This window comes from Pelmatolapia mariae, linkage group LG6 (genome assembly GCF_036321145.2).
Source record: "Pelmatolapia mariae isolate MD_Pm_ZW linkage group LG6, Pm_UMD_F_2, whole genome shotgun sequence".
Classification (NCBI taxonomy): domain Eukaryota; kingdom Metazoa; phylum Chordata; class Actinopteri; order Cichliformes; family Cichlidae; genus Pelmatolapia; species Pelmatolapia mariae.
The window spans coordinates 18,974,133-18,994,976 of record NC_086232.1 but is presented as its reverse complement, the minus strand read 5'-3'; the positions used below and the strand labels follow the sequence as shown (position 1 = coordinate 18,994,976).

Below are 20,844 nucleotides of genomic sequence, written 5' to 3'. Positions count from 1 at the left end.
CAGGGCCCGCTTTTCGTCAGAGAGCAGAGCACTAGGAAGCAGCAGTGTCAAAATCTGAAAGTGTGATGTGCGAATATAAAAGTTAAATTACCTTAATTGGAATATTAGAGGTTAAATTTTGCTCTTCTAATGAGATAAAACTCGATGAAGCCCCATACAGTATGTAAAAACTCAGTACTGCTGCCCTGTGTGTGCGTGTGTGTGTGAGGGGAATCCTCTAGCAAAAAAAAATAAATAAATTGGGGACCCTTCCTCCTATCCCTTCTCATTATCATCATCATGATCATCATCGCCATCCCTTCCTCCCTCCCTTACACCCCCCACCTCCACACACCCTCCCCACTCGCACTGTTTTCCCAGATTTATTCACGTGCGGCTCGCTCCCGCCTCGCTCAGACATTCTGTCGCCAGCGCCGTGACGTCACCTGCGCCAGAAGCCTCCTCCGCTCTGAACGTTTCCATCCGCCTGTCTTCAAGATAATCTAGTCCCCCACCCTCCTCACCGCGGCGACCCTGAACTTGACTAATGAACTGGCAAATATAGAAAGAGATGTTACTACACTTTTTTTTTAAATATAATGAAAAAAACAATAAAAATCTAAGCCCGTTTTTTTGCCAGTGTTAAAGTATATTTAAGTCGTCATTGTATGTTTGAGCAAATTATTACACTGATAAGCCTGTGGTCACCCTTTGGACACTTTGTGGCGTTTTTGAACTTATATCTCATTTTTTCGAGGATCTCTAATAACATCTACAAGCTCTGACTGTTTAAAAAGGACTGTTTAAAGTTTACTTATCATTCAGATAAGATATCGCGCTTTTGTCGCTTTTCTGACTTATTCAGGTCTCATCAGATAATGGGTTACTTCCCCTTGGGCCTCATGGTCAATTCAGAGTCTGCGGCACATGCGGCACAAGTATGCACAGATTGGGTGTGCAAGAAACTTTCATGTCCTCTGCAGCTGCTGTCCTGCAGGAAGGCTGTGTTTTCATGTGTCATCGTGCAGTACTCAGTAGGACCCAAAAAAAGCGTGCATCAGTGTCTGAGGAGGTGGGGATGGTGGCATGTATGAGCATGTTCCTGTGCTTACTGTGCTCTTGGGACACTTTTGTTCTCCTAGCTGAACTGTGCTTATCATGTCACAGTCAAAGCGAGAGGGGAAACCGAGAGGTAGGCTTGAAGTTCAGGAGTTCACAGAGAAACCACAGAGATGTGTCACTTAAAAACAGCCTCTCGGAAATATTACTGCTTTAGATAAAAGCGAGCTTTTTCAAAATATTTCCCCATTTAGTCCCGATTGATGTCTGTTGTATTGGGGGAGACAACAGAGTGGTAAAGATTAAAGACTTATTACTTAGACGTATTACTTAGAGCCTCTCTTCCCCTGTCTCCCAAAAAACCCCGACATTTCACCTATCTTAACACACACGTTTTGCACTAAAGAAACCTCACACCTTTGCACTAAAACCGCACCGTTTCGCTATTACATAATCCACTTCCACGCTCTCGATGAAGATGTTAGATGTGCAAAAAGTAGGCCTGCCTCTTGCCGGTGGGGCCGCATCTCGCGGCGGTGTGATACTGGCGCTCGGGAGAGTGTGAGACGGCTCCGCGACTCACTGACGCCAGGCCGAGCAGACCCACAGTCAGGCGGCGAGAGCACACAGGAGGAGCCAGCGACACAGAGAAACAGAAAGCTACAGAGGAAGAAAAGGTGCGGTAAAGTTTTTCTTTCTTCCCAGATTTATAAATGAAAGCTGCCTTTAACTGTTTTATTTCGGTAGCCACAGTGTGCTCGACTCTTTTTTTTAAAGGAAGTAGATCCCAGCGGTTATCCGCTCATCACTGTCAGTTGGCAACAGCTTCAAACTTTTTTTCCCCTCTTTTTGCGCACACCTTATCAGACAGCAGTGGAAATTTAGCCTCAAAGTTGTAAATGTCTTGTACAAATTTTTTACAAAATGTGGGAAAAAGTGGGTAACTTAGGGAATTTTGCAGCAAAGGTTTCCCAGAAATGTTGTAGAAGCGAAGCTTTTCGTCTAAAAGCTAAACTCCCTTTAATTACCCTTAAATCACCGTAAAGGGTTCACCGGGACGAGGTCTTCCGTATTTAACTATGTAATCCATTTGCAGCTGGGAATGATGATTATTGTGCTATTTTTTAAACTACCGCTTTTTCTTCTTTTTCCTTTTTCCTTTTTTTTTGCTTTGCCTTTTTTTGGGGGGGGGGGGGGTGCACGCATTATGCGGATAAATGGGTGGTCTTTCTGTGTCATATGTTGTTATCTTGCTTCATCAATTAGCTGTTTAGTCTGTAACATAAAAAAACAAAAGTGGAAGAAATGGCCACCAGTCGCCCGAGGGCTTCATCTTGTTCTGTGTAGAAATTAGTTTACGGTGACATTGAACAGAAAAGGAGCCAAGCTTCTCCTTTTGAGAAGCAAGAAATTGGGGATTTAGCAAGTTTTCTTTTCCCCGTGACAAACGACTGAAAATGCTTGATAAACTTATCAAGACTACTCTTTAAGTTTCTGATGATCACCTAATTAATTAGCTAAATCTCTTGATTTAAAGCGTTACACATTTCGAAATGTGTCATATTTGGATGCCACTAAACCATATATCACTCTGTAATCAGTAAACAAGTATTACACCTTGCCATTTTAAGCTATTAAGTATATTGTTGTAGTGTTTATTGATGTATGCAGACTTAACGTGGCTGTTCAGCTGGTGCACTTCAGAGGACAGTGTCCCCATGTGTTTACGAATTTCTGCCTGTGTGAGAGTGCATGTGAGGGAAGATTGCAGAGGGAGGCAGAGACCTACAACAACTAGAGCTAGCTCTCTTGACATTATTGAAGATGACATATCAGATTACTCAAAGGACAGGCATTTGTCCTTGTCTGTGATTGCATTCTCAGTATGTTGTGTTTTAACTTGTATTTACGCTTTTTTTTCCAGCTTAAAATGAGCATGAAGCCTCTTGAAAGTGACTGTCCTTATCAGAGGCTTTTATGAGCTTGATATCTGCATCAGTGAACGCAAAGCATGATATTTTCTATCATCCATCCACTATAACAGCTGCTGGTAACTAGTAAACTGCAAGGTCTCCATATGTTGCAGGTTTTCCTTTATGAGAGAGACTTAAACCAAAATAAACTCTTTAGTTGACAGTTTTAGACAAGCACTGTTGTTGTAGGATAAATAAAAGAAGGAACATGACAGATTTAAACCTTAAGTCTTGTGTCACTGTATGGTTGGGATAACATGTCTGCTATGTGTTGGAGCGAAGTGTCCACCCTAACACAACACAAACCCAATGCTGAGTTCCGAGCATGTTTGAAATAGCACCATGAAAACCCATGTGTTTGATAGTTATGTCTGCTGTGGTAGACTGACATGTCTGGGACGCAAAGAATCTGATCCCAGTTCAGTCTCGTCATAGTCTGAACCATCCTGACACTTTTGGTGCAGGTTTCTAGTTTTCTGTATCAGCATTGGAAGGATGCTGAGCAGTGGATGTGTTGGTGACTTTTAGGAGCCCCTCAGGTCAATGCCATGACTGTGATTACTTCGGGGTTTGCTCTTAGACTGTTGTGTTGATTGGTTCTAGGTCTAGCTGTTCGGCATTAATTCTAGGGCTGCTCATTTATGGCAAAAGTCATTTCTCACGATTGCCATAGTGGCTTCATTGAACTTAAAATTAGTTTTAGGGAATGACAAAAGTATTGTAAGTGGGGCTGAAAGCCAAATTGTGAGTGCAGCACAATAACTGTCTTGTTTTAAATATAGTTAGAAGCCAGAATTGTAATTAAAATTTGATTAATTGTACATGTCCACCTAATGTTGTTTGCAACCAACTGAAGTAGTTATTAGGGAGCCTGGAAAAACGAATTCATCATATTTTACAGCAGATATGTTACTTTATGTTAGCCAGAAGGTGCACAATGCAATTATGCAAAGATATGCTGCTTTTGTAAGACTGTACAACAAGGAAAGCTTGACAGGTTAATTATATATATTCTTCATGTAAAATGTCCTGTTCTATATTTATTTATTTTTTGCATAAAATTGCTAAACTTGGCAGCTTTTTTTGGTTGGCCCACAGTCCAAAGATATTTAGCTTGCAATAATATGAAACTGATAAATGTAGGACATCTGGCTAAGAAACTGGAACCAGAGCTCTTGTAGCTCTTTCTTTTCTTTTCTTTTTTTAACGGCGTGATTTAAATGACAAGTACTTTAAGTATTTTTCTTAGTACTAATGTTAATTTTTCAAAAGGATGTTAAAAATGACAGCTGGTCTCCTGTTTTAAAAGCAATTTGTTGGCTCATTAAAAAAAAAGCTAGCCTCGTTGTTAGAAATGGTATTCCTAAAGTAGCCTGTAGTGCATCCTTGTAGTGTCACGATTCACACAGTAATGCCCCTTGAAGGCTCTTGATGTTGAAGTACTAGCTGAAGAGACCAGATATGTGAGTGTTCTCCATATCTCTTCCTCTCAAACACTCAGCCTGTCTTAGATCTCAGGCTTCACCATCACTCTCACTTTTTTCCTTCTGTCTCTGTATCATTCCTCCTTTCTTCCTCTCGCTTTATCTATCACTCTCTTCTTTCCTGCACTCCACAGTTTATAGCCAGTGACTCCATTGAGCGGGGGTTAATGGAGGCCCTATCCAGGACCCTGCTGATAAATAATGTAGCTTCTTTATAATGCTCCATCCCCAGGGAGGGTCCAGAGAGCATCATTACTGCCTGCTCATCCTACACAGCCCAGGCCTAAATTGATTAACAGACACTGGAGCAGTGCAAAATGATCCATGGGGCTAGTGTAGTGGCTAACAGCTCGCACCAAGTTGGTCAAAGCCTTCCCCTGTCAGTGTCGCATCATCCCACTCTGTGCTCCCATTAGCCTCAGTTTCTGTCCAGTGGGCTAACTGATTGCCATAACAAGCTACCGCTAACACAATAGTGAGAGAGCATTGCTCAGACTTGGCTATAGGTAATGTTTTTATGGAGCTGTTTAAATGATGGTATCCGTTTCCATTTTCATAGAGGAGAGAGCAACGGCCAAGGCCGCTGCAGGCATCTTTCTTTAATGCCTGTGTCACAGATTAGGGATGATAGAAATTTGAAGTATGGATCATGTGTGGATTGAGTTAATTTAATAATTTATTTGGTTAAAATGTGTTCGAAACATTAACCTGAATGTGAAATCCTATGATATTCTCTCCATCTGCTTGCTAAGTGATGATGTAACAATCCTATTTAATTTAATTTTTTTCCTGCATTGCATTAATTTGCGCTTGAAAACATTCCTGCAGCATGTTCCCAAATAAAGCCTTGTGGGTTCTCCATGTATGGCTTATTTACACAGTAGTTGTAGTACAGATTATACGTTCTACTACTGTTTACACTCATCACTGCAATTTTGAATTGCAAAGTCAGGTTTGGTGTGACTTCTCCAACTGAAGTCAAACTTCAGGAGGCACTTCAGCGAAAAATTCATTTAATAATAATAATAATAATAAGAAGAAGAAGATGAAGAAGAATCTGGAGATGTTCATTCTATCAGCAAAATGCCAGAGAGTTTTTGGATGAGGTCTTTATTATAATATCAGTGACATACCTGTAAAGTTTTATTTGCATGTAGATGGGCACATGTATACTCACCAAATTACTCAGTGTCACCTATGTTATAGTTCCTGGCACAGTAGAGTTTTCCAGGACCACATAAAACCACACATACATGACAAAAACAATACCAGATATGCTGTTGCTGCAGGACATAAATATTTTTCAGACACTTATTTGGAAAGTTGGTTCACAGAAAGGCCGTTATGTCATACAGGCATCCTAGTCTATACATAGATATAGGAAGAGGGGCACATTGGCGCCTTTTTGTTTTGACTGCCTCACAGAAAACTCCAAACTAGCATTGTCCAAAGAAGAAACACAGTGCCATATCAGGGCCTTTAAATAAGCATGTGGTCAGGCTAGCAGTCAGATGTTATTGACTGCCAGGGCTGGAAATATCTCAGAGACATGGCTTCCATCTGCAGCTGAATGACAGTACAGGATTGTTAGGTTTGCTCCAGATGTTACTGTACAAAGCTTTGTGGAATCCTCCATCTGAAATGCATTAAAGTTAGTCTTTGTGCAGTTAGTCCTGAGCTTGTACTGATAGCACTGGTTGTTACTGAGAGACCATCAAAGACGCTCTGTGGCTGGATATGAATCAGAATAACTTCTTATATGTCTGGGTGGTGACCCTGACAGAAATATGATGATGCTGATGTTTACCTTTTGAACAGTGTGGGGTTTTTTGTTTTTTTTTTACACAGCACCCTCAGCTCTCGAGTAAATGTTTTCATTTTTTTTGAAAATGTGCTCAGTCAGATTTGCTTTAGACACTGACAAGGCCAGCATAGAGATATAGTCTATGTCAGCTTTTAGAGATTTTTAATTTTTATTGATAGTTATGTGAACGGATGAGTTTATGCTACAACAGCAGCAGGCAGCCAGTAATAGCAAAGGTTGACTTGTATTTTTTTTCCCCATTTTTTATTTTAGTTTTTTTTAGACCAAGAGAAATGCGTCATACGTTTTAGGTTTAAAACAAGCAAGACAAGTGTCAGAAGTTCGGTCATACTTATGTTCTTTTTATTTGGTGTTTGATTTACAAAACATGTGTAGACCTGTGTGTGTGTGTGTGTGTGGGGGGGGGGGTAAATTAAGAGTTGGTTTTGATTATATTCAAATATAAATTATTTATATAAACCTTTTTTTCTTCCTTTTCCTTTTTCTCTGATTTATTTTATTTATTATATGATTTATTATATTTACCTTAAGCAAGCCACTAATTAATGTAGGGTGCAGTCGGTGTGGATTACTTAAAAGACCCCCAGGACAGTTGATGATGTCACCTTAATCTCATTTTGTAAGCAAAACAATTATTTGAATAAGTCAGTTTTTAAAAAAAAATCCCGTTATTAGTGGTAGTAAGAATTTTAGCTGAATTCCCAAGTTTTTGGTAAGAATTGTACTTGTCATTGTGTGTGTGTATATGTGTGTGTGTGTGTGTGTGTGTGTGTGTATATGTATATGTATATATATATATATATATATATATTTATTTTATTTTTTATTTTTTTATTGTCATTTTAATTTATTTTTAAAATATTTTTTTAATTTTCATGCTTGCATGCAAGAAGGGAGGGCTACTGGGGCTAGTCCTGCTAATGTTAGCCACACTCAGAAAACTAGTCTGACATTGTGTGTGTTTAAAAATGCAGTGGTCCTCATTTCAGTGACATTTAACCTAATTTTAGTAGTATAATTTGTTTTGGGATTTTTTTTAAAAGGTAGTAGTAGTTTTATTCTGTGTGTAATTATTATTAAGGCAACATTAGCAAAGGCACAAGACCCGCAGAAAAACTTGCGATAGATGAGTATATTCAATATATTGCCCACCCCTAGCTACCAGTGTACATTAAATTATAGTCAGTTATTTGTTTGTTTTTCCTTGTTTAAAAAAAACAAGCAAAATAGTAACTAAGATTATTACTAGTTATAATTTGGTGGTATTTTTCAGGGGCAGAAATTCAGAATAGTTATGACAATACAGGTATCCATAGAATTTACTAAAACCTTAAATGCCAAAGCCTCCTGATGCTTGTTGTGTTAATAAAGTTGACCACCTTGACAAAACTAAGGTATTGTGAGTACACAATGCCATCCACTTTACTCAAATGTTAATTTTAATTACCTAAAAAAAAAATATCCCACCTAGTTTTTGCTTTTATGTAACTGTAACAGTCTTGGTATTAATACTTGTTCCTCATAAATAGAAGAGTTAGTTTGCAAATGAAATTAAGGGTAACATGACAGAAATCTAATTTGACTTCAGTGAGAAGAAAGGCCACACCCAAGGATTTTTTTACCCCTCCTTAACTGTTTCACTACAATGAAAAGATGTTCATTGTGAAAGAGCCTGAGGAAAAAAAGAGTTAGGGATGGTCAATTCAGGAAACATTTTTTGTTTTCCATCCTGCACCTGTGGAAAAGCCTGCAAGTCTCAGCAGAAGGAAGTGATGTCACTGTTGTTCAGGCGATGACACATAAGAAGCTAAAACTCCACAGCTTGTTTCCTGTTTCTGTTAGGGGGCGAGTCTTTTGTCAATATAAAGGTGTAGTTTTCCCACCATATGTCCCGTCCTTTCAATGATTGTAGCTTTGTATTACTTTTTAGATGAGCCAATTATATTCAAGCTAATTTTAGTTGTAACTTGCAGCTTTCCAGTCAGTGTGGTTGGCAGTAGTAAGTGTCCACAGCCTCCACAACACATGCACACAAACATACACACTTTGTAAATAGCACCTGTTCGTATCAAACTTCCCAGCCCAGATGCCAGTATGAGGTAGCTTACATAGGCAGTAGTTGTCAAAGATAGAAATCACTATTCATCCCATAATCTGAAGGGCCAGGAATAACTACAGAGCAGTCTTAATGATGTATTTGTTCCTGCTCTTAGGAAATCCAATATACTGCAGGCTTTACTGTCAGAGAGTGATGCACACTCACCCACGATCGGTTACAGATAAACGCTGGTGGATTCCTGACACGCTGTTTATTTGATTCAAGGATCACATTTGAACATTCATCCTCAGCCAAACCTCAACCATAACTCTGTTTTATCTGCCTAATTACATTCAGGCATAATTTGAAAAGAAGGTGGAACGAGGAGTGCTGAATGTGCTCTTGTTTTCCCTTTCAAAAGCCAAAATGTGTGTACCTTCTGACTACTGAATTGCTCCCGTGGGACCCCAGTGAATAGGCACCTTTATACTGGGGTTCACATGCACTTCCTTTTTATTGTCCTACACATTGCCAGATTCCTGTCCAGAACCGGTGTGCAGTGATGAAGCTTTTTTGATTGCTCGCCTCAGCAGGTTACTCATTAGAGGTTTCCTTCCTCTGAAATCTGAAAGACAGCCTTTTAAAACTCATATTGGATGTTATCAAGCACACTATTTTACCTCGCAAGTTGTCTTTGCAATGTTGAATCGTAAAATCTCATAGTATGTACACAATATGTTTAATCTTCTCAGAAAATTAAGCTGAGAAACAAGATGAGAATAAGAGATAAGAAAGAAAGTAATTCTAAAAGCCTTGATCATATCGGTGTGAATCAATATGCTGTCATATTGCACTTCCACAGACGCACAAACATTTATTTGTTTGGTTATTTAACAAGCACAGTCTCGATAGTCTCTGGGTAGGTCAGAGTAAAATATACAAATGACCTTCAGAAAAGCAACATAATACACTAAAAATGCATGGTAATAAGTTTACAAACCTGGAATTAAATAGTTTTTAATCTTTGATTTGCCAACCCCTGACTGCATTACATGATGCAGCTGTTTCTGTTCAAGTTGCACACTTTAAATAAAGTTCTTGACTAAATATGATCTTCATGTTTGTTTGGGAAAAAGTGTATTTAGTAGTCGATGCGTCTAATCAGGAAAGTAATTGACATTAATTTCAAAATCTGATTTTGTTTGAAAATATTTAATATAATTATAATATAATTTTAATATTGACAGAACTTGCTGGCTTTTACCTCTCTGATATATGGATTTTCTTTCATTTCTGCTATTATTGACTGAATATGATCATTTGTTCCACAAAGATTTAGGCAGCACTATAATGTAATAAAATACCTTCTCCAGGTGTTTTGCCATATTGCTCGGCTGCCTCTCTCTGTGGGATGTGCTAACTTTGCACATATAAGAAGTGTTCTCCTGTAAATGACATCAGTAATTGGTGGTAATGTGACAAGACAGGACAGGAAGCTATTGGGAGAATGTCTGGTTAGGGCTGATGATCAGAGGAGGGTGTCCTCTGTGACTCTCCAGCCCTTTTCCCAGAACCCATGACTGATATGACCAGACCAGCTGTATGGGTGAAATCATTGCTTGCTTCATTGCTTACACGAGCAGGTCTGTTAGTGCCGTTAAAGAGGAGGAGGTGATTTATGTTCATGTTTTGTAGTTGCAGCAGCTTTGTGAAACGGGCAGGCAGTGACGTGTACATCTTTTTGTGAAGGACTTTAACTTACACTTATGTAAGTTATGCTTATACTTCTTAACTTACACTTCTTTTTCTTTTTTTTCTAGTGACTCTGAAGAGGACCTTGTCTTGCATCTTGGAAGCCAAGGATTCTAACATAAGAAAACAAACAAATAATATTTAAACCTTTGTGTTCAGAGACTGGACAGTGTCCAACGACTGGTTGCGCTTCCTTTAGGAGTGGGGAGGAGGGCGGCTTGGCCAACATGAATGTCACTTCGCTCTTCTCCTTCACCAGCCCAGCCGTGAAACGGCTGCTGGGTTGGAAGCAGGGAGATGAGGAAGAGAAATGGGCGGAAAAGGCAGTGGATGCTCTGGTTAAGAAACTGAAAAAGAAAAAGGGAGCCATGGAGGAGCTGGAGCGGGCTCTCAGCTGCCCGGGTCAGCCCAGTAACTGTGTGACAATCCCCCGCTCACTGGATGGACGGCTGCAGGTGTCTCACAGGAAAGGCCTGCCCCACGTCATCTATTGTCGGGTGTGGCGCTGGCCTGACTTGCAGTCCCACCATGAGCTGAAAGCGCTGGAATGCTGCGAGTACCCCTTTGGCTCCAAACAGAAGGATGTGTGCATCAATCCCTACCACTACAAACGAGTGGACAGTCCAGGTGAGTGAAATCCCGAGGTAACTTGAACAGCAATCCTCTACACTGACCATAATACCTGTTTAAGATGTGCAGACTGTTTGACAGTGTTGTAATAAATTTTACATTTCACTCTTAAAAGAACTCAAAACTCAGATACTTTGCAATTTAAGTATAGATGACGCCATGAGTCAAGGTAGAGGAATTGCTTTCATGAGAGAAAAGATTGAAAGTATAATACAAGTATTGTAACTGTAAAATGAACAAAAAATCTACACATTTTTAAATTCAAGGACACTTGGGCCTAGTGGTTTGGACTAATGGTGATTTCCTGGTTTGGTTTTCCTGGCCTTCTCATATTTATCATGACAAAATAACTATTTAAAACTTTTAGGATCCTCAAGTTTCTATATTTTCCTTTCATTAGTTCCTTTAATGAGTTCTGTATATTTTTTTGTATGTTGTTGTAGTTACCTTCCTGTTTTCTGACAGATTTTGTCCCTAACCAGAATGTCCACACAACTTTTTATTTACATGGATGATCATAGAGAGATGACATTTTTTTTTATTTAAAAATATTATTAAATTATTATTATTATTATTATTATTAAGGAGAAGTTCAGGAGACTGGCCACATGGAAAGCGGCAGGGCACACACAATTAGATTAAACATGTGTATATATATATATATATATATATATATATATATATATATATATATATATTATAGAGTACAAAAAACCAATAAAAATGACTTTACAAAGAATAAAAATAAAGATCTCAGTTAAAAAAAAAAAAAAAACTCAGGATAATGTCTTTTATAAACGTTTTTGTACTACCCGAGTTTGAGTTATTTCCTTGCCTAGGTTTGTCCACTGCTTTGGGGTTCTACCTGCAAAAATAAGACAAATCAAACACAAGCTGGCCTTTTACTAAACACAAAATGAAAGTCAGCTGACAAGATAAAAACAGCTGTCTGCAGGGTGCTGTGTGTGTGTGTGGGTGGGTGTGTGGGTGTGTATGTATGTAGCAGAAAATTCCATCTGGGGAGAATAAGGGCTTTGTTTTGGGCATGCTCAGTACCTCAGGTTCTACTTTTTTCTTTTTTTTTTTTCCTTTTTCTTGAACACATGTAGACATACAGGCAGACACACTCTCAAACTTGCACGCATGTTACAAAAATTAGAACACACACGCACACACACGTATGACTGCAGGCAGTTTCTCCGACGATGGCTGGAACAGGAAGATACTTGGTCTCTCACAATAGGAGGAAAGAGTTATTGGCTGCCTCACATACACTTTGTTTTCACAGCGGGTGGAAGATAGGGCTAAGGTGATTTAACCCCACAGCACCTGTCTGGCCACACGACTCCCCCCACAACCAACACCACAACACACCCTATTTTTCCTCTATTAACCCAGCCCACCTACTCAAATACATCCTGCCAATTTCCCTTCAACCTTCTACATAAAAGCACAGCTGTCTGACTGTTCCACAAATAGCCTGTAAAATAAACATTTATTTATATATTGATCCATTGGCCTATTGCAGCACATTCAGGCTACCTGCAGGAATATAGACAGCAACCCGAGTCTCATCTAAAGTTTCACCACTAGCTTTATTTATCTGCAGAGGTATTTATAGACACAAGTGGAGTGTATGTCTGTGGTTTCTACTGCACCTGAACAGCCTTCAGCCAGGTTATTTACCCCAAGTGATGAATTCCACAAGAACAGCTTGCTTCAAAATGTCTTTTTTAGTGCAGAAACCTGAGAGTCTGGGCCAATACTGCTGGCTAAGACCTATTGCCTGGAAGCTGACATTTGAAAAACGTAGCGACATCTGTGCGCAGAATGTTGAGTCATGGAAAGTGCCAGAAACAGATTTCCTTTGTTGTGCTGGAATCAAATAACTTATTGAGTTCAGATGTATCTTTTTCTACGTGGGTAGAGCTTGATATGATGAGCGCTTAAAGCAATTATCTTTCTTTGTTTTTGTTTTGTTTTTGTTTTTTTAAGATTGGGATTAATGAAGAATTTACCTCAGTGGGTAATTGTGGTGTTAGATAAATCAGAGAACACTCAACGTAAGAGAAAGAAATGAAACAAGTAAAGAATTTAATGTCCAGTTTCCTTTTCTGATAAAGGGCTGTCAAAATGAACTAAAAACTGAAGACAAAAGACGATTTCGAAACAGTGGATATCTGATCTTGTACATCACATCCCCAAGAGACCGGATCAGCAAAAAAAAAGACAAAGCATACATGCATTTCAACATACCGTAAATATGTTTTGGAACATCAGAAAATAAACAACTAAAATAATTTGCCACATGCTTGTTTAATTGTTCCAGACCTCCTTTGGGCCCTACACATTGAGGAATTTTGTAAGAAACAAAAACATTTTTTAGACATAAGCTACATCTACAAGTTACCTAATGAATGTTCTTACGCTACGGTTATGTTAGCCAATTGATCTTTGAGCAGTTCTGCACCAAAATGAAGCCTGTACAAAATATTTACCATTGATTTACCTTGTACATTGTTGTTGGACCACGGTGATGGTTTATTTGTAGCCGCTTGTTGGTGGGTTTCAAAAATGGTGGGTTTGATTCTTGTAAAGGAGTCTCTCTCATCCCATGACTTTACCCTAGCCAATCATTGGCAAGCAGCCTGACGCCACATTTTCTGCTCAACTCGGCTCTCTTGGAACCTTGGCCGAGTAGATATTGAAAAAGCAGTCAAAGGCACTTCTAAATTTGTTTGTACGAGTAAATTGATTTGTGCATGAAAGGTTTGTAAGTACGATTTATGTACTCATTTGTGTTTACATACTGTTAGTAAATGAGGCTGAATGACTGCTGTCGCTGCTGTTTTGGCTGGCAGATTTTACATCTCCCAGTTTATATCAATATATCATTTTCATCCACCTCTGATCTGAAGCATGAAAAAAAAAAAACATCTCCTACCTTCTTTATAGATGATTAGCTATCCGGAGAGGGGGGGGGGGGGGGGGGGGGAGAGGGATTGTAATTTGCAAGCTTTAGTGTCACATAATAGGACTTTCTGACTAACGGGTGGAGACCAATTTAGCTCGACTCGGTATATTCTCTCTGAACACCATTTGTTTGTTTCTTCCTCTACAGTGCTGCCACCTGTCTTGGTACCAAGGAACAGCGAGTTTAATGCCAAGCATACGATGTTGCCTCGCTTTCGCAACCCCTTACAACAGAACGAGCCACACATGCCCCAAAATGCCACCTTCCCAGAATCCTTTGGTCAGGCAAACACCTTGCCTTTCCCACATTCACCTGGGAACAGTTACCCAAACTCACCTGGAAGTGGCAGCAGCGTCACCTTTCCTCATTCACCATCTAGCTCTGACCCCGGCAGTCCATTCCAGATGCCAGGTAGTAATTATTTTCTGTTTTCTTTCTTCTCCTACACTTTTCCTCCACTTTAAAGCTCACTTTACTTTGCTCTGTCTCCTTCCTCATGTAGAGACTCCCCCTCCTGCCTACATGCCCCCAGAGGAGCAGATGAGCCAGGATTGCCCTCAGCCAATGGACACTAACCTCATGGCTCCACCATTGCCCCTGGAGAGTAACAACCGGGCAGGTAACCATGGTAGTTACTGTCTTGCTTGCGCGCACACACACGTTTTGTGTGATATCTGCAAAAAGCTGTCTGTACCTGCTCACCTTTTTTCTTTATACCTCTTTTTTTTTTGGGGGGGGGGGGGGGGGGGGGGGGATTTTTTGTTTTGTTTTTTTGCTTGTGGTCACATGGAAATGCACAAAGTGAGAGGAAAACGTCAGTGAGGCCACTGTTCTTTATCCTGTCAGATAAAACGGCGTGTGGGCAGGGCATGCTAGTTTACAGTAGGCTTTGTCTGTGGGTGCAAGCTCAAGGGAAGCTCAAAGCCTCAGCAAATTAAGACAGGCCTCAGAGCCGTTTTATGGGGACTATAAAAGCTTAGGCTTATGTCATCTTTGCGGCTGGTAATGACTTAAAACTTGTTAACGATAAGGTTCACTAATTGCCTCCTACTTTTAAATCTAAAATGCGGTGCAGTAATTGCTGCTATCTTGACTTTGTGTTGTATACTTTATTGTGCTAGACAGACAGCAACTGAGCACTGCATTCATAAATGCGTAACAGACTAAGCAGTGGACATGTATTGGACTCCAAAGCCCTTTGATTTAGATTTTATAGCTTATAGCAGTAATCATTTCAATCAGTAATCCAAAGACCTGGATTACAGCTGTAAAGAAGTTTGATGGTAGATGATGAGAGGTTTTAAATAAACCTTCAGACTACCCAAATATAGAGGGAACAAAGGTAAATTGTAGGGATTATGCGCGACTAGTCAACTAATTGTTGCTATTGTCACTAGTCTGTACCAAATCTACTAGTTTAATCTGTTTTACATTTTAATTGATACCCAATCCTGGCCCTTATGACTCGACTCAAGATAAGTGGAAGAAAATGGATAATTTAATGTTTTCTTATTTTAAATTTTAACTTTTAATGATGTGGTTGTCATGAATTTTCGAATAGTGTGCATCATTCATAATGCACGGCACAATGCAACACACTGGTCTAGACCACTGGTCTAAGGTATCAGCTGATGTGATACTCTGGGACTGAACTTGATTTTGACCCTTTTTTAAAAAAATATTTACTGTTTAAAGTTAAACTCGTAAATAGCTGCACTCTGCAGTTATCTGCTGGTGCAAACGCTGATAAAGCTCTGACTGCTGCCTGAACTTTTGTGTCATTAAAGCTTAGAGATTCCGCCCATGCATGCTGACAGCAGAGCTGTTAAAAGTTTTCCTGGCAGTTGGAGTTTGGGGATTTTTTTCCAGTTCTCTTCCACAAGCTGCATCCTGTACAGGGGAGCAGGTTTCTATTGTAGGCCAGTTCTGGGAAAAGGACAGACAAAACACACCTGCTAGCCAGTGCCACGCTACAGAGGAAGTTTGGGAGAAGTATGCGCTTAAATAAACATGATTTATTCCCCTTACAGAGAGAGGGTGAGGCCAGCTGGCACCAGCTTACCCTGAGATACCAGGCTCAGCGAGCATGCTCATGTCCCGTCTTTTGACTGTTTGCCTGCTCAATAAACCCTGGCATGCAGACCACAGTTGGCCTTGACACTTTAGAATACACTGATTTGGGTCAGAATAAATGTATGGAAATGTGCTTGTTTATTTATGGTTATAGGCAACATGGAATAATTTGAATGAAAGAAGAGTGTGAAAGAATTTGATTAAATATTTGGTTTCCTGTCATCAGCTTCTCTGCACACGACTCTTAAATGCGCCTCACAATTGTGCCTGGTGTGAGGCATGTAGCGTGTACTCTACTCGCTCTAGTGACTTGTTAATGTGTTTCCTGTGCAGATGTGCAGCCTGTGGCCTATGAAGAACCCAAGCACTGGTGCTCTATTGTTTACTACGAGCTCAATAATCGTGTTGGAGAGGCCTTCCAGGCTTCCTCCACCAGTGTGCTCGTCGATGGCTTCACAGATCCCTCCAACAACCGCAACCGATTCTGCCTCGGCCTGCTCTCAAACGTCAACCGCAACTCTACTATTGAGAATACCAGGAGGCACATTGGCAAAGGTACAACATGGAAAACCTGTCAGTGACCAAAATGAAGCAATTGTCGCCAGACTAGTCTAAATCAATTCATGTTGTCAGCAGGGACTGAGATGTGGCGTAAAACGGAACGACAAATTGACTAAACGTTCCAGTCTGTTGATTTCAGGTTGACCACACGGATGTTTGTCTTCTTTTGATAAAAGAGACTCATCCACACTGTTAATACTGTACTACTCTCTATTAGGCGTCCATCTGTATTACGTTGGAGGGGAGGTGTATGCAGAATGTCTGAGTGACAGCAGTATCTTCGTCCAGAGTCGTAACTGCAATTATCATCACGGCTTCCATCCCACGACTGTATGCAAGATTCCCAGTGGCTGCAGCCTAAAGATTTTCAACAACCAGGAGTTCGCCGAGCTGCTGGCTCAGTCCGTCAACCACGGCTTTGAGGCCGTTTATGAGCTCACCAAGATGTGCACTATCCGCATGAGCTTTGTTAAGGTAGTCTGGTTTGAATTTTCCTTCTAAAAAATTAACGTTTTTGGACGATAGATGTTTAGCCGCTTTTAATCAGTTTTTACCTTTTAAAAAAGGTTTATATGGTCTATGGCAGCAGTTGTACAAACAGCTGAGCAGCCACACACACAGTATTTGTTTGAAGCTGTGTAACATAATTCCAGTTAAGCATGTAACTATGTGCCTGTCTCTATTTTGTGGTAACGCTGTATAATTTTACATTGTTATAAATTAAATTCTCATAAAACTACAATAAATGCACATTAATGTTTACAGATAATCTGTAATTTTAATGTCAGCTGATGGTCTTTCACAGCTGACAGGAGATTTATTACACCATGAAATTTCAGTCAAGCCACACTTAAACTGTGCCCTGTTTTTAAAACTCTGCATTGGAGTTTTTTTTTGTTTGTTTTTTTAAAGGCACTTTTTTAAAGCTGAAAATTAATTTAAAGTGGTAAAATATCTAGAATGAGACAGTCCAAAAATAATTAGCATTTTCCATTTTCTTTTAAATCACCACCAAGTTGTAAGAAAACAAAACCTGTGTTTTTGTGCTTTTCAGGGCTGGGGTGCAGAGTACCACCGCCAAGATGTGACCAGCACACCCTGCTGGATTGAGATTCACCTGCACGGCCCCCTGCAGTGGTTGGATAAGGTGCTGACTCAGATGGGCTCCCCTCACAACCCCATATCCTCCGTCTCCTAGGCTTCTCTGTGCTCGGCCCTGTGGCTGTCCATACCCCAGCATTTTGATTTAAGTAGCAGGAACAGGGGTTAGCTGGTGCCAGACTGGTTTGTGTTTGAGTCAGGCTGAAGTTTTGACTGAAACACAAACTGATCCGGGACTTTGAGGTTGGGCAGGTTGTTAAATGGGTTTGTTCTCTACTTGAAGGATGTCTGAATTGGGCACATTTACAGACTGGGAGAGGAGTTAGCAAGGTGAGCGTGATGCAACTGGAAGATACTTGATCTCTGTGACCAACTGTAATAATTAGACCATCATACTCATATTGATGCAAGTATCCTCTTTGATCTTGCTCCCGCAACATTTTTTTTTTTCCATCTTTCTACTATTCTGACTCATAACTAGTTTGCATCTAATTCTTCCCTCGGAAATCCTGATATACACATGTAGTCACAATAATTATGGGACATTCCAGGTCGCCGAAATGCAGTTGGTTTCTGTTTTCTGTCCAACTGCAGTCAGGTTGGCATGAAATGTGCTTCTGAAATGTAAACTGTTAGCAGGAAAATTTTCATCTCCAGATATGTAAAGAAGTGTGCTGGGTTGTCAAAAATGTTTCTTAGATTATAATAAGTGAGAGCAGTTAAAGTTATCTGTATAACAGCAACATAAAATCCACTATTACAAGTAGAAGAATAATATGAGGGCAAAATTAGGGCCGTTTGAGCATTTAGTGTAGGGTTTAGTGTGGTGCATGGCACTCAAAGGGCATTTCAGACATAAACAGTTTTAAGTGTTGCTCATCTTGTGTTTCAAATGAATTTTAAGAGGAAAAATGGATAGTGTTTAGATATATTCACTATTAGATTATGTGCTGTGCAGTCTGGTTTTGCAAAGCCTAGTTTGGTTAGTGTAGTGTTACACATTTAAGACTGGTAGCTGAACATGAAATGAAGCAGAGGCAAACACAAGTACAGTGTAGTTTGTCCCCTGCTGTATTCTCTGCAGCTGAATCTGATGTGTCATGCAGAGTCGAGTCGCATTGAGGACATTAATATTTCAGTGACTGCGCCTCATCATCTTATTACATTGAGCAAAACGTGTTAAATGACTGTTATGGGAAAAAGTTGAGTATTCAGATTTTAATCATGACTGAGAAAAAGGGTGTCAGCTACTGACTACCCCAAATCATTTTTTTTTTAAATAAAATGCAGATTTTTGCCATTCAATTATTTTTATGCTTTGAGCAATCCTGTTTGCTGTAAAACTATTATACTCTTTACATTCTTTTTGTATTTTTTGAACATTTTTAGTTTTGTTTGCACTTTCACATGTTGCCTCTTTGTTTTGGTTTTATTTTGTTTTCGCTCCCTCTGTCTGGTTTGCTCAGTAAAAACTCCCAGAAAAGCAGTTTTATTCCATGAATATCAAGTCTCTACTGGAAGAGTCAATAAATTTGTTTCATTACTTGCAATATTTCTGTCTCTTTCATGACCACTGTCTCTGCATGTTTGTCTTTGTGTGACTCGGTTTAATTACAGGCCACCCATGCTAAGAAAATATGCATCATGTATTGTTGGGGACTTTCAGAAACAGCTTGTGTGTGTGTGTGTGTGTGTGTGTGTGTGTGTGTGTGTGTGTGTGTGTGTGTGTGTGTGTGTGTGTGTGTGTGTGTGTGTGTACGCGCGTGTGTGTGTGTGTGTGTGTGTGTGTGTGTGTGTGTGTGTGTGTACGCGCGCTTGTACTTGTGTAGGGACATAAATTGTTGCACCCAGTCAGATTTTGGGGACAAACAGCAATTCCCCTCATTAATTATGTTTTTAATGAGTAGACTTGGTTTAAGGTAAGAGTCAAGTGGGAAATGAATGCAAGTCACTGTAATGTCCTCTGAAGTGATGGAAGAGCTCCTCCTGTGTTTGTATGTATATTTGGAAGTAGACCTTCAATTAGAAATGCAGAATTACAAGAGCATGTCAAAGCCAACTGCACCAGTGTTAAGCATAATTGCATTTTCAAGTAAATTGCATGGGAATGCATAAAATAACCCCCCACCACACACAAACACACCCCTTTTTTTAAAGACACATGTTGTGATGGCACTGTAACAACCTTCCAGGAAGGTCTTCTGGAAGTTGGTGACTGGATGGTTTGAGTGTAGCAGTTTCATTTGACTTTGTGATGTGGGTGGCATGGTTGCAGTGTGGTTAGTGCTGCCGCCTCCCACAAGGCTGCATGTTTCTCGTAGTCTGCTCAGACGAGCATGTCAGGTGGAATAATCCCAGTGTTTTTCTAGCCTGACTGTCTCAGGCCTGCAGTGTACTCAGAATAAAAGTGAGTCTCTTCCTCATGAGGTTGACATACAGCATAAATACAACACTGTTTACAGAACTGAATTTAAATCATCACAACATACAGGCCATAAATGGCATTGTATAAATTATTATTGCTATATTTGAGCCAAACAGGAAAACTTGTTTTACTGTAGACCTCAAAGAACAGCAGGGATAAAATAATAGTTGTTTGTTTATTATAAGATATATTTTTATAGATGATTATTTTCTCTGTAATTCTTGTTTTGTTTCTCACTGGTATTGAGTCTCCAGCTCCTGTCACTGTGCTACATGTTTCCAAGTATTCAACACATCTTAGTTGTTTTAAGGCTTTTTGAACCAGCTTCTCCAGTCCCCCTTTAATTGATTCTTTTTACCAGTAAAATGATAACAAATTGCTGTTTGTGATCAAATAAATTTAAAAAAGGACTTCTTTTTTTTTTTTAATGAGTTGTCATTACTTTCACGTATGGTCCACTATTCAAGCTCCAGCAGCACAGTGAAGCATTCTAATGAGGTTCATACTGAATTCAGCTATCTTTCTAAAACCCAGAGTACAATAAGTACAATCTTTGCACAACTTTAATAATGGTGAAAGCCCCATATTCACCACCCTTTGTCAAATGTTTCCACTATCTCTTCTCTGCACATGTCCAAAACATCTCAGCCTTGCTTCCCAAAATTGCCTCCCAAGATCCATAGCTACCAGTTAGATGATCCCTGTTGAATAAGGGAGTTGCTTAAAATTAAATGAATAAATGACTGGACAATCTAAATAAAGCCAAGCTGAAAATAAGTTTAGTACTTTTTGCTGTAAAGGAAAAAATGGTGGTGTTACTCACACCCTGAAGCAGACTGCTCCAAAGCCTGGGGCCACAGTAGTTAAAGACTCGATCCATGCCAGAAATACTGACTAATTTAAAGTGGCACAGGACGTGGAACACATGCATGTATTATCAAGTTTGATTTTTTTTTAAGGGAATTAACCC

At 39.7% G+C, this 20,844-nt stretch overlaps 1 protein-coding gene across 1 annotated transcript; it reads left to right on the top strand.

Moving 5' to 3' along the window:
* Positions 1–1,625: 1,625 nt before the first annotated feature.
* Positions 1,626–18,723, top strand: smad1 (SMAD family member 1). The gene is made up of 7 exons (XM_063476094.1): positions 1,626–1,715; positions 10,179–10,737; positions 13,862–14,125; positions 14,217–14,333; positions 16,121–16,342; positions 16,566–16,822; positions 17,403–18,723. The coding sequence occupies exons 2-7, from the start codon at positions 10,338–10,340 to the stop codon at positions 17,544–17,546; spliced, it is 1,404 nt and encodes a 467-aa protein (XP_063332164.1). The 5' UTR covers positions 1,626–1,715; positions 10,179–10,337; the 3' UTR covers positions 17,547–18,723.
* Positions 18,724–20,844: the final 2,121 nt, after the last annotated feature.

Bases quoted from the DNA above. Each gene is read 5' to 3' on its own strand.
- smad1 (XM_063476094.1), top strand. From the start codon at position 10,338: ATGAATGTCACTTCGCTCTTCTCCTTCACCAGCCCAGCCGTGAAACGG. The intron at 10,738-13,861 runs GTGAGTGAAATC...CTTCCTCTACAG, and splicing joins CAAACGAGTGGACAGTCCAG to TGCTGCCACCTGTCTTGGTA. The intron at 16,823-17,402 runs GTAGTCTGGTTT...TGTGCTTTTCAG, and splicing joins TCCGCATGAGCTTTGTTAAG to GGCTGGGGTGCAGAGTACCA.